Source organism: Calypte anna, chromosome 3, assembly GCF_003957555.1.
Source record: "Calypte anna isolate BGI_N300 chromosome 3, bCalAnn1_v1.p, whole genome shotgun sequence".
NCBI classification, from domain to species: Eukaryota; Metazoa; Chordata; class Aves; order Apodiformes; family Trochilidae; genus Calypte; species Calypte anna.
In genome coordinates this window covers 58,245,459-58,256,538 of record NC_044246.1, presented here as the reverse complement: position 1 = coordinate 58,256,538, position 11,080 = coordinate 58,245,459, and the positions used below count along the sequence as shown (strand labels likewise).

Genomic DNA, 11,080 nt, shown 5'->3' with positions numbered 1-11,080 from the left:
CTGATCATATGGATCAATTGAAGTAGGATAGAAAGAAGACTATTGCATTCAGGGCTTTGCAGATTAAGCCAGTCCCTCACAGCAAGAATTCCACCTTCACGTTTGTCAGCATGGCTTCAAATGCTGAGACCCCCTGGATCTACAAATGCTGATGAAAACCAGCAAGGAGATTACTTGTTCCACCTCATCACACTACAGACACTGAGCAAAAGGGAGCTGATTCACAGGCTTTATGCTCCCTGGGACTCCTATGGCCTTAAAATCTCCTTCTGCAGGCACTTGCATGGACTTCCTTCACTGTTGCTCCCTGCAGCCCTTGTATGTCAGACCACAGCAGTAGACAAAAGACAATGGGGAGCTTTGATAGAAGAGGGTAAGACTGCTAAATAGAGGGTCAAGCTGGCTATTCTGGATGGATTTCAGAGCAGTTGGCAAGTTTAGGTAGAGAAAAAATGAGTGTTCTGGAAGTGGCAAGAAAGGGAAGGTCAAACTGTTACAGGCTGAGAGAGAAATGGGAGAACATGATATAGTTCAATAAATACTAAATTCAGAAGAAAAAAAATCTACAAGGCATAATTTTTGAAGCTTAACATAGCAAGTAATTTTAAGCTCCAGTTGTAGTCAAAAGAATACTTAAAATTATAACATAAGTATGAGATCTGCACAGTAATTTCTTACAACTGTGCAAATAAGACCAAGCAGAAAGAGGGAATCCAGGTGCCTGTCTAGTCTGCATAAGCAGGCAGGGAAATAGAAGACACTTGTACTTCACCAAGTACTCTGACAGGAAATATGTAAGCTCTATTTTAATTGATTTTAGGTAATAATAGACATTGTCTAGTATAGTCAGCACTTACGATACAAAAAGTAAATTTGCTATACAAAATGTCACTACCACTCACTTCTACAGTACAAAGAAAGCTTTATTTTATAAACTCCTGTGAACAAAACAGACTTCATATGGAGAAGCCAAGGAGGATGTCAATGTTTATTTACACAGAGTTCAGACTAGGTGCTAGCAGGTCTCACTACAAAGTCTTGTCTCCCAGAACACAACTCCTCCATATTATAGACATTTAACAGACAACCTGCAGTTACTTGCAATACAACAGATTTTCAATAACTTGGAAGCTGTATCTAGTGACCCCAATAAATTAGAATACTGTCTGCACATGTACAGTGTTGCATCAGCAAACTGCAAAGAAAATTGAGGCAGCTGCACCATTATAATGAAACAGTATCAGCTACTATTAATTACATGTGGTGAGTTTTTTACACCACAGTAACAAAAAGTTTACACTTCCTTATTGGCACTGAAGTGCAGAGCACACACCTCAGCTGCCAAACCAATAATTATTTTTTGTTCACACACACTTCTTTCCTCTATTTCTCAGGTTTTAAAACACACTGCTCCATAGGAATAAACAACTTTTTTTGGCTGTGTGCATCACATTCACAAGTTTGGCTGACGGGAATCTAAAGAGAATGAAGAGGCAATTTTCCTACACAACCCAAACTCCAACAGGATAGGAGAGATGTTTTCTAGAAAAATTACATGACCTTACAGCAGTTTAAAAGGGGACCCACCACTTGTATACTCAAAAAAACTTTCCTCAGAAGTCTCCATCAGTTAAATATGAGCTCTCACTTTCCACGTTGGTGCCGGTTTAGCTTCATTAGTTCTTACAAGCCCAGATTTTCCATTTGGCTTCCGACTGCAAGGACCAACCTGGAGAGCAGGAATGGAATTAAACAAAATTATACCCAAGAGAACTGAATGAGATTATGTTTACAATAAAGACAGCTGGGAAGTGTTGTTGTACTTCTCTTAGCATAGGAAGAATAAAATAGTAAGCCTGTGCAACTGGCTTATCATTCTGTGTCTACTCCTGAGCGTTCTGAGCTTAAGCAGCCTCTCTTCCAGGACTTTGGAATTCAGCTGTTAGATCCTGGAACTTAAGCTATTCCACAAACAACGTGTTCAAGGAACTAACATTGATCTTTGCACCTAAAATCAGGTGTCAGCTAAGCAATGCAGAGGTCTACAGCATCCAAAAAACAAGCTTGGCTGTTTTTAGCAAGTTTCTAATTTTTCTTTTGGGGAAAAAAAGTTAACAGGGAAATTTATTAAGACTGCACTTGACTGATCATTACAGCAGGAAGTAGAAACATACACCTTAATTTTACTGACATATTCAGCCAAGCAGTTAGCCACACATATGTGACAGCTTTTAAAGCCTATCTGGATTTCCATTATACGTTTTGCATTACTTTCCTCAGTTAGGCCAATATATGCCATATCATTACCTCCCTTTTAAGATAAAAAGACAGAATTGCTAAACAGAGAAGCACAGTTTATATTACTGCCACCTCTTTCTGTCTGTGTCAAAGAAAGGAGTTCTGAGGTTTGTGGAAGTCTCTAACATCAAACAGTACTGCTGGACTGTGTGGAAATGATGCTGTCTCCAGGAAAATGTCACAGCCAGTGCCTTAATTTTAATTTCTGAATGTACAGAACATGTTAGTCAGACCTCCCTGTTTCTTCCTACCACTTTTATTGGTAAAATTAGTCAATAAATAGTATTAATAACTAGATACACAGTTTCTATCCAAGGATATCTGCCAGTTACTCTCAAGCAAACGTCCATAAATCAATCAACCATAAGCTGAATTTTTAAGGTCCCTTCTCTTCTTACTGCATCTGTAAGTGCATTAACCAGTCTAAAGTTACCCAAAATAATCTTTTGAGAATCTTATACTTGAAAGAAACAACCACCTAGGCTGAGGGCTTAAAAACATTGTAGAAAAATGTAGAAAATTGTAGAAAAACCCATAAAGACATTGTGACTATACAGGAGAACAGCAGTCACTTTGAGAATATCAAAACACAGTCTTGTACAAAAAACATACCATCTCTGGACTAGAAAATGATGAGCTGTCAAAAGACTGATTTTCTTTATCCAAGGAATCATCATCATCATTTTTATGTGCAAATTTCTGCTTTAGTGCATGAGTTAGTAGAGCAACAGGATCCCAATCTGAACTTTGCCTCTTTTTGGGTCTAGAAAGAGGAGTGCCTCCAGGTGACCTCCAAAAACCAAATGAAAAACAGAAACAAAAAACAAACATGAAAGTTTTATCATCTCCTGTCCTTAATCATTTCCTGAGTGATCAAAAATCAAGACACAATTTCTGTATACATCCTATCCTGTAAACCTCTAACTACACGGATAATGCTGCTAATGCTCTTTTGCATCAGTTCACCAAACAGGACTAATACAAATACACCAAACAACTTCTCAGACAAATTCTTAACTTGAAAATACAACTTGATGCTGTTCCATAAAGAAAAGTAGCAATAAATCAACACAAAGTATTAGAGTAATGCAAATAAATAATGTGGGGGGAAAAGCAGTCCTTAGCAAGGTATTTTTGTATAGAGCAACAGAACATTATAAATATTCACAATCCAACTGCACTACTAAAGCACAAAGTTATAAAACACTTTCAATGAAAGATACAGCACATACTTTATCACTTCAGAGCTAGGACGAGAATATTTTCAGCATGCTAACAGTAGCTTTCCAATGTTTCCCCAAGTATTTGGCCTTTCACAGTGAATTCAGAAAGTTTATTTGTTCAGATAAATTTCCTGTGACCCTGTAGGAAACTTAGTAAACAAACTCCAGATAGCAAACACATCCATTCCCCCTCTGCCCCAGACCTGAGATTTGTATACTAAAGCAGGACACTAGATTCAATGCTCTGATACTCAGCATGTTTTAAATGCAACTAAAAGCCACGTCACAAGTATCTTCAGTGCCAGCCTGTGAACTTAGAGGTTGCCAACTTAAGTCTGTCAGCAGTAGCTGCTCATTAAATGATATTTCAAATAAGTGTTCTGTGGTGGCACTTATGTGCTGTGACAATTACAGTCTTGAATAACTCAAATACAGGTTCAATCCAACCTACCTCTCAATAGCTCGCAACTGAACTTTGTTCAGGTCTTTTAAAACATCCATCATGCTAGGAACGTTTTTTGTCCCCTGGTGATCACCACTATCAGCTGCAGCTGAACCACTGCTTCTTGTTGCACTACGTTGTTTTATAAGTTCAGCTGCTGAATTACTGGCATCAACACCAGATGGTCCACCAGAAGGAAGTGGAGGTGGCGAAGGAATTACAAACTGGTTGTGAGAGACGGACAATGGCGTAGAAGTCATGGCTGGCACTGGGTAAAATACATCTGGAGTGCTGAATGTTTTAAAGGCTTCTGGATGCACTTTTAAAGGAAAAACAGTGATCTTATTTTTAGTCAGTATACCTTCACAATTAACAATATTAATCAACAGCTAAGATTACCCAGTTTTAAGTTGAGCTAAGATCGCCTCTTAAAACACTTTCTTACAAACTGCATGTATTACACCACAGAGGGATTACATTTAAAACAAAGAACATTTTTTATTTCAAAGCCACAGCTTCAGAACACATGAAATCACTAATTGTCTTGCACTACCCTGATTTTCTCCATTTGTGTCTTCAATTACCACGTCTAGTTTATTCTCAATGGGCTGAATGTTAGAAGATCCCACATGGAGCAAAACCAAAAATAACCACAAAGCAGTTGTAACAGATTACAGTACTAAGTGCAATGGAGAAGGGACAAAAGAAAAACAACAGAACATCTAAATGAAGTTCAGAGGTGCCTCAACTACTGTTTAAGTTCGCTCTGCACAATACAAATGTAACTCTCTCACTCCGGTTCAAATGTTTCAATAATCACAGTGCAAGTAAGACAATCAAGACCTTAATATAAGCTTCAGCCTTTGATACTCTAGTAGCTGTTAGCCACAGCTACTGCAGCATTTGTTTTCATTAAAGCATGAATAGTTAGAATAGTTTTTTAATCTATTATTTTGATAATTTGTCAGAACAAGTACAAAAACCAAAAGGAATAATAGTCTAACTTTTTTAAGCAGTGGAAAACAAAAAAAAAAAGTGGAAATGAGTATAAAGACCAGTTAGGATTAACTGCATTGTAAATTGGCAATCAAGCCAAGAAAATGGGGTGGGGGGATGACAGACAACACCAAATACTGAAAAGAAAAAGAAAAACAAAACACAGCATTCTGCGTGTTTTGTTGGTGTGACTTCAGTTAGAGAAATTAGAGATTTTCTCGATCAATCTCAGAAATGGCAAGATGTGAACAGGACCACTAAAGAAAAAAACAAACAAACAAACAAAAAACCAAACAAAAAACAACTGATTTTTTTTCAAACCAAAGGAGCTTACATGATGGAAAGCTTCCCAGTGTCTGTGCTGAAACAATAGCAGCAATCTGAGTACGAAGAAAGGTTAATTCATCTTCAAGTGCAGAAATTTTTTGCAGTGCTGCTTGATCAACAAGACTCTGTGTACTGTTTCTTGGAGCACTCTGTATTAAATCTACAGGTGGATGAAAGTCACAATAAGCTGTACTTTTTTCTTTTCTCCATAATTCGGTCCTAGGAAACAACAAAAGATACAGTTTCAAAAGGCTCAGTCAGCAATCAATTCTCAAAACCTACTATCAGTTCAAGCAAGTCATCATCCTTCAGGAAGACATAAATTTGCAAATCATTTAAGAAAACTTCAAATGTTTAACTAGTCATAAACTTCCAAATATTTTAATTCACCCTTTCCTCAAGTACAATACAGATTCTTGAAAAGTCATCATATAAAAGTCAGATAATTTATTTAGGGATAGAGCATACATCATAAGGTCATAATGTAGGACTGAGCCATCATTACTCAATAACCATCAGACTGACACCTTATCTCCCTCCTCCCTAGCTGAAACAGTAGATATGAAAGGCAGGGAGAAATCTCTTAATTAGGTTTCGCCATTCACTCACCTATCAAACTCTGCAAGAACACTGCAAGCAGCAAAGAAGTTGCAAGCTCAGACAATAACAATGGATTTTAACATGCACTTCCAGAATAAGAACCTCATTTTCTGTAAGCTACATATAACCACAGGCTGAAATAGAAAGTCATGCTACAAGTCTCGGGTTTTAATTTTAAAAATTGTTTCAAGTCTGTGCCTGAAGAAATCACTAAACTATAGAATACATGTAAATTCAAACTACCAGGATTTCATTAGAAAGAAGAAATAAAATTTAGTTTTTATTCAAGATGCCCTAAGTTCTGAATGAAACAAACCCAGACCCCTTTTCCCTCATATTAATCATCCTTTGACTTCAAATCAGACTTGCAGCATTGCTTTCTGATTTTCAAAAAACCCTTGATCTTCACACTGGCTCAGAAGGAAAAGATATCAGTGAAAAAAACTGTTCTTGAAAAACTTCTCACTGAGCAAGGAGAGGAGAAGGAGAAGGAGAAAGAAAGAATGAACTTTCATTGATTTGTGAATCAGACTAGTTAAATAACAGTGTAAGCAAGACAAGGCCACAGATCCTTTTAACAATATTCTTTTTCTGCAAAAGAAAATACCTTCTACAATTCAACAGTAATGACTCAGGAATTGCAGGATGAAACATAAGTTTATCAAAATTTCTCTAATGTAAAGAGTCTAATTTCATCACTTTCTTGGAGTTTCATTACCAGCAAGCAGCACAAACATCATCAACAAACACATGCCAATATGAGGCAAGATTTAGCACTCCATAAAAGCTCAAACGGGTTGTATAAACTGTATTCAAGGTACATTTTTAAAGTAAAGAAATTATTGTATTCTTTCCATCTAAACAAACACTAAGTTTTACACTCACAGCACTATAGAGTACCAGGCATCAAAAGAAGACATTTAAACATTCATTCTTGTTTTCCCCTTTATAACATTTTCTAAAATGCTTGCAAACAAAAATGATAAATATTTTTTTTAATGTTGCAATATGCAAGTTTCCCTTATCCTCCCTCACAAAGTAGTAACAATTAAAATATCAGTAAGGCACCTGATGCACTCTCAGAAACAGAAGTGACTCAAATTTCAGAAATCTTTCAGATACGAATATACAGCAAAAATTTTCAGGTAAGAAGTAAATGCTCCCCCCAGAAAAATCAAGAAGTTTCCAGTGTTCATTTAGCTGAAAGCCTGAAAGGGCAAGTTAAAAAAATTTAAAAAAACGAACAAACCCAAAGTACCAAACATGACAAAACCAAATACCACAAAGAAAAGACCTAAGTTACTTTTCTGACTCCTTTTTATGCATGTATTCTGCTTTTACTTACTTAAGTCTAGTAAATGCTTGTCCCTCATCATTTGCCACCCAGAGGACATCAGCAAGTGATGGAGCTACAGGAGCTGGAGCTATACTTTGGTCATCATAACCCAAGGGACTTGGGTCTTGAACAAGCTAAAAGCAAACAAATAAGGAAAAAGAATGTTTGAAGAGAAACCAGATTCAGCACATACTTCAGCAAAAGGAATTTTTAAGCAGCACTTTAATCAAGTTGAAAATAGTGAGTGTAAGGGAAGCAACACAAACAAGCAAAAAAGAACAGGAAAACTATCAGTACTTTAAGAAACTAGAAAACCTAAACAATTGAAGCACATCTAGAACCATAAATAACTTACTTTTAAATAAGGTCTTGGGTAGGGCTCTAAGGAAAGAATTGTCCCAATCCTACGGACAACACTTCGAGCAGATCCATACTTCTTTTTTTGGCAGACAGGTATGACCTAAAAATCAAAATACCTTTCATTCTGAAAAGCAAAATCAAAGCCTGCAGTTCTTACAATTAAAGTTACTACATATTTTAATGTTACATGCAATTAAATATAATGCAATTAGGTTAACCTAACTTTCCAATGCTCTTCCCAAGCTGAAAGTCCAAAGAGGCTTACATGGGTTTTAACAGACTGTTTCCACAGCACCACGGAGACACGACCCATACCAAATATATTTTAAAGTGGCACAAAGGCCAACAAAGAACATAACAGCTACATCATGTAGCTACGTTTTGAGCTACTGACAAAAGAAAAACCGTGCACTTCTGAGTAACCGTGTGCATCTATAGACGTCACAGGGGAAAACACAGAGTAAAGCAACGAAATCAGTTTCATGTACCTTGATCTGGTACTTCCTTATGATGGAATACAACTGCTGGAGATGCCTTCTTGAGATTGCTGAAGGCAGGCACGTTCTGATCGTACGGCTGATGCTGCTGCCGAATATGCGCGTTTCCAAAAACAGAGCCTGTCAAAACAAAACCACAAACCCGGAACGCCCGACTATGAAGCCAGAAAATAACCAGGAAAGCTCGAACTACTATTCCTAGTAGTACTTCGGTAGTTTCAGGTAAGCGAACCAAGCATTTCCTCACGGCTACAAGCCGCGGTTGTGCCTCACTGCTGACGCCCCTGAGTAAAAGAACTGCCCATAAACACAGGCTCTATCATCAGACCCTGTCACTGCAGCAATAAACTCTCTCCGTTTCCCATAAAATACCTTTCCCAGGTTTCTGGAAAACAAAACAAAACAAAAACCAAACAAAAACCACAAAAAAAAACCTTGAATGGCTCTATCTGATCAGAGAGCCACCGACATCCCACGGTTAGGCCGGCACCACGCCCACCAAGCTCCTCCACACCCACGCCCCCAGCTGCGCCCCTGCAGCTTAGCCGCGATGTGCCGACCCTCCGACCTTCCATCCTTCCCCCTCCCTATACCGGCTGCAGAACAGAAGCCCCCCGCCCCCATCCGCAGGTCTCCAGCCCGTCCCTCCCCGCCCCTCGGAGTCCCACCTGGTGGGGCTGCCAGCCGAAGTACTCCAGCACCCGCCTGAGGAGCTCCAGCACCAGCGCCATGCCCGCCTGAGCCACACTCCCCCCTCACGGAACAAACGAGTCTCCCCGCTCTTCGGCGGCAGCCGCCGGCGAGGGGAGAAAAGCCCCAGATCCCCCCACCCACCCCCGAAGCCCCCAGGGGGCGGCCGCCTCCGCCCGCCGCCACCGGGCTCAGAAGCCGCCCCGCAGGCTGTGGGCACCAATCAGGGGCAGGGGCGGGGCGTAAACAAACCAATAGGAAGCAGCGAGTTTAGCACAGAGCCAATACGAGTGCGAGGGCGGCCCGCTCCCGCGGGGGCTGTCGGGAGGGCTTGGTTTGAATGCCGCCGCCAGGCCAGGGGGTTTGGGGAGGCCCCCGGCTGAGCGCCTTCCGCCCGGCAGCTGCAGCACCGCTGCCCGCTGGAGATCCCTGCCCGCCCGGGAGGAGAGCCAGCACCCCCTCCGCGCAAAGCTTTCCACTGAGCGCTGTCAGAGGGTGCTGCTATGGGAGGGGGTGGGCACGGCCTCAAAGCAATCTCATGTGCCAGTACGATGCGAGTTACTCCGCTCCCAAGGAAACGGCACCTGAGGGTGTGGGCGCAGGACGCACCAACCGCGTAAACTTGCTCTGGCAACAGGACGTGACTGAATTAATGATGAGCTCATGTTACAGAGCTCGACTTAAAAGTTTTAGGTCCTGGATGTAGCAAGGACTCATTCATTGAGAATTAAAAAGCAAGAGAGGAGCAGTTTCAGTACACTGGCACCACAAGCTTCCCTGACAGCACAAGGCTGGTTTGGGGGGCCTGGGAGTGTTGAAGCTTAAGGAAAGGGTAGGTAGCAGTTTCCAATAAATGTTTCAAAGAACTGTACTGCCGTACTTGCTTTACTTAATGTCTCATCCACTCCTCCAACACCCCCTTGATAAGGAAGGGGCAAAGGCAGCACAATCAGATGAAACAACCAGGTCTACCTCAAAGCTAGCGATACCAAAACTGAGACAATTTGGTCTGATGGCACCATCACCGAAGAAGCTGCTTTGAACTGAAGGTGTGAGATGGGAAATTAGACAGCAACACTTCAAGTCAGCAAGTACAGCTCTGAACAGCACAAACCAAACTTGCTGGATTCCCTTAACAAAAGGATTTTGTGAAAGGCCAGCTTTAAGAAACACAGAGCAGTGAAATGGAGTTTAAGACTTAATGCTGCAGCCTTCACCTCTGAGGATAAATCACCTAGGATAAACCTAGGTTAACAGCTCTTCTTTTCAAGTACCAGCACAGCAAAACTACTGCATGATGGCTTTACTCATGGGTAGCTGCCCACTGTTACAGCAATGCTGCTGACTCTTCTCAGGAAGTCTGAGGATGTGAGATTTCATGCCAAAGTAAGAAACTGAATGAGTGCACAAAGTCTAGACTACCAGTATAGGTACTGGATTCTCCCCCCCGTAGTGAAATCAGTGTCTGGTTTTCTCTGAACTGCAGGGGTAACTTCAAACTTCATCACCACACCATGCAGAGATGAAGCAGATTCAGAAACTACTGCACTGCTGGAAAGCAACTGGTCAGAAGGAAGTACTGAACTCAGAAAGTAGTTACCATTTTGTACCAGCAAAATGCTTGGATTTTTTTCCTACAGATCCCATCAATAGCATTCTTCCCCTTTCAACATGAGAAGTAAAAATGCACTGAAATTCCATTCATGAAAGTCACACAACTACTTCAGTAGCACCTAATGTTAACCTCAAAACATGTATTTCCTTATCACAAGAATAAAACTTCACCATTTATGGGGAAGGACTAGTGAATACAGAAGGATTACTTTTGGATAAAAAAACAAAACACCCACTGAACTCATCTAGTTTGTTTCTTATAGATCTCTGATAATCAGACTGCAACTTGCATCTTCAACTGTATTCTCTTAATTCAAACTCTTTCTATATGCATGAATTTACAGATATCACTGTCTTCTGTAATCAACAAATTACATTTTTAATTAACTAGACTGAAATTAAGAATAATGAAAAAAGGTTTTTTCTAATCTAACCTAATCCCAACCAATATCCTACAGGTCTGTAGGATATCAAATGCCTTTATCAAAAGAGTTATCTCTACCAGATTTCCTTGGACATTCAACTGAAGCAGAATACTTCCATCTGCCTCATCATGCAGGAAGTATCTTGCCTCAGGATGCAGACTACACCAATTCAATTGCAACTTGACTTACATGATACAGATTACCTGTTCCAAGGTTACAACAGTTCAACTACATCTTGGTCCTATTTGTTATTAGACAGCTGCCAAGTTCAT

At 40.2% G+C, this 11,080-nt stretch overlaps 1 protein-coding gene across 1 annotated transcript; it reads right to left on the bottom strand.

The window, feature by feature from the left end:
• Window positions 1-1,204: 1,204 nt before the first annotated feature.
• On the bottom strand, window positions 1,205-8,926 carry MTFR2 (mitochondrial fission regulator 2). Its single transcript, XM_030448068.1, has 8 exons — window positions 8,748-8,926; window positions 8,071-8,199; window positions 7,578-7,682; window positions 7,232-7,356; window positions 5,294-5,505; window positions 3,973-4,282; window positions 2,911-3,088; window positions 1,205-1,729 (listed from the first exon to the last, which is right to left on the bottom strand). Exons 1-8 carry the CDS (start codon window positions 8,808-8,810, stop codon window positions 1,631-1,633), a joined length of 1,221 nt encoding a protein of 406 aa, XP_030303928.1. The 5' UTR covers window positions 8,811-8,926; the 3' UTR covers window positions 1,205-1,630.
• Between the last annotated feature and the right edge of the window lie 2,154 nt (window positions 8,927-11,080).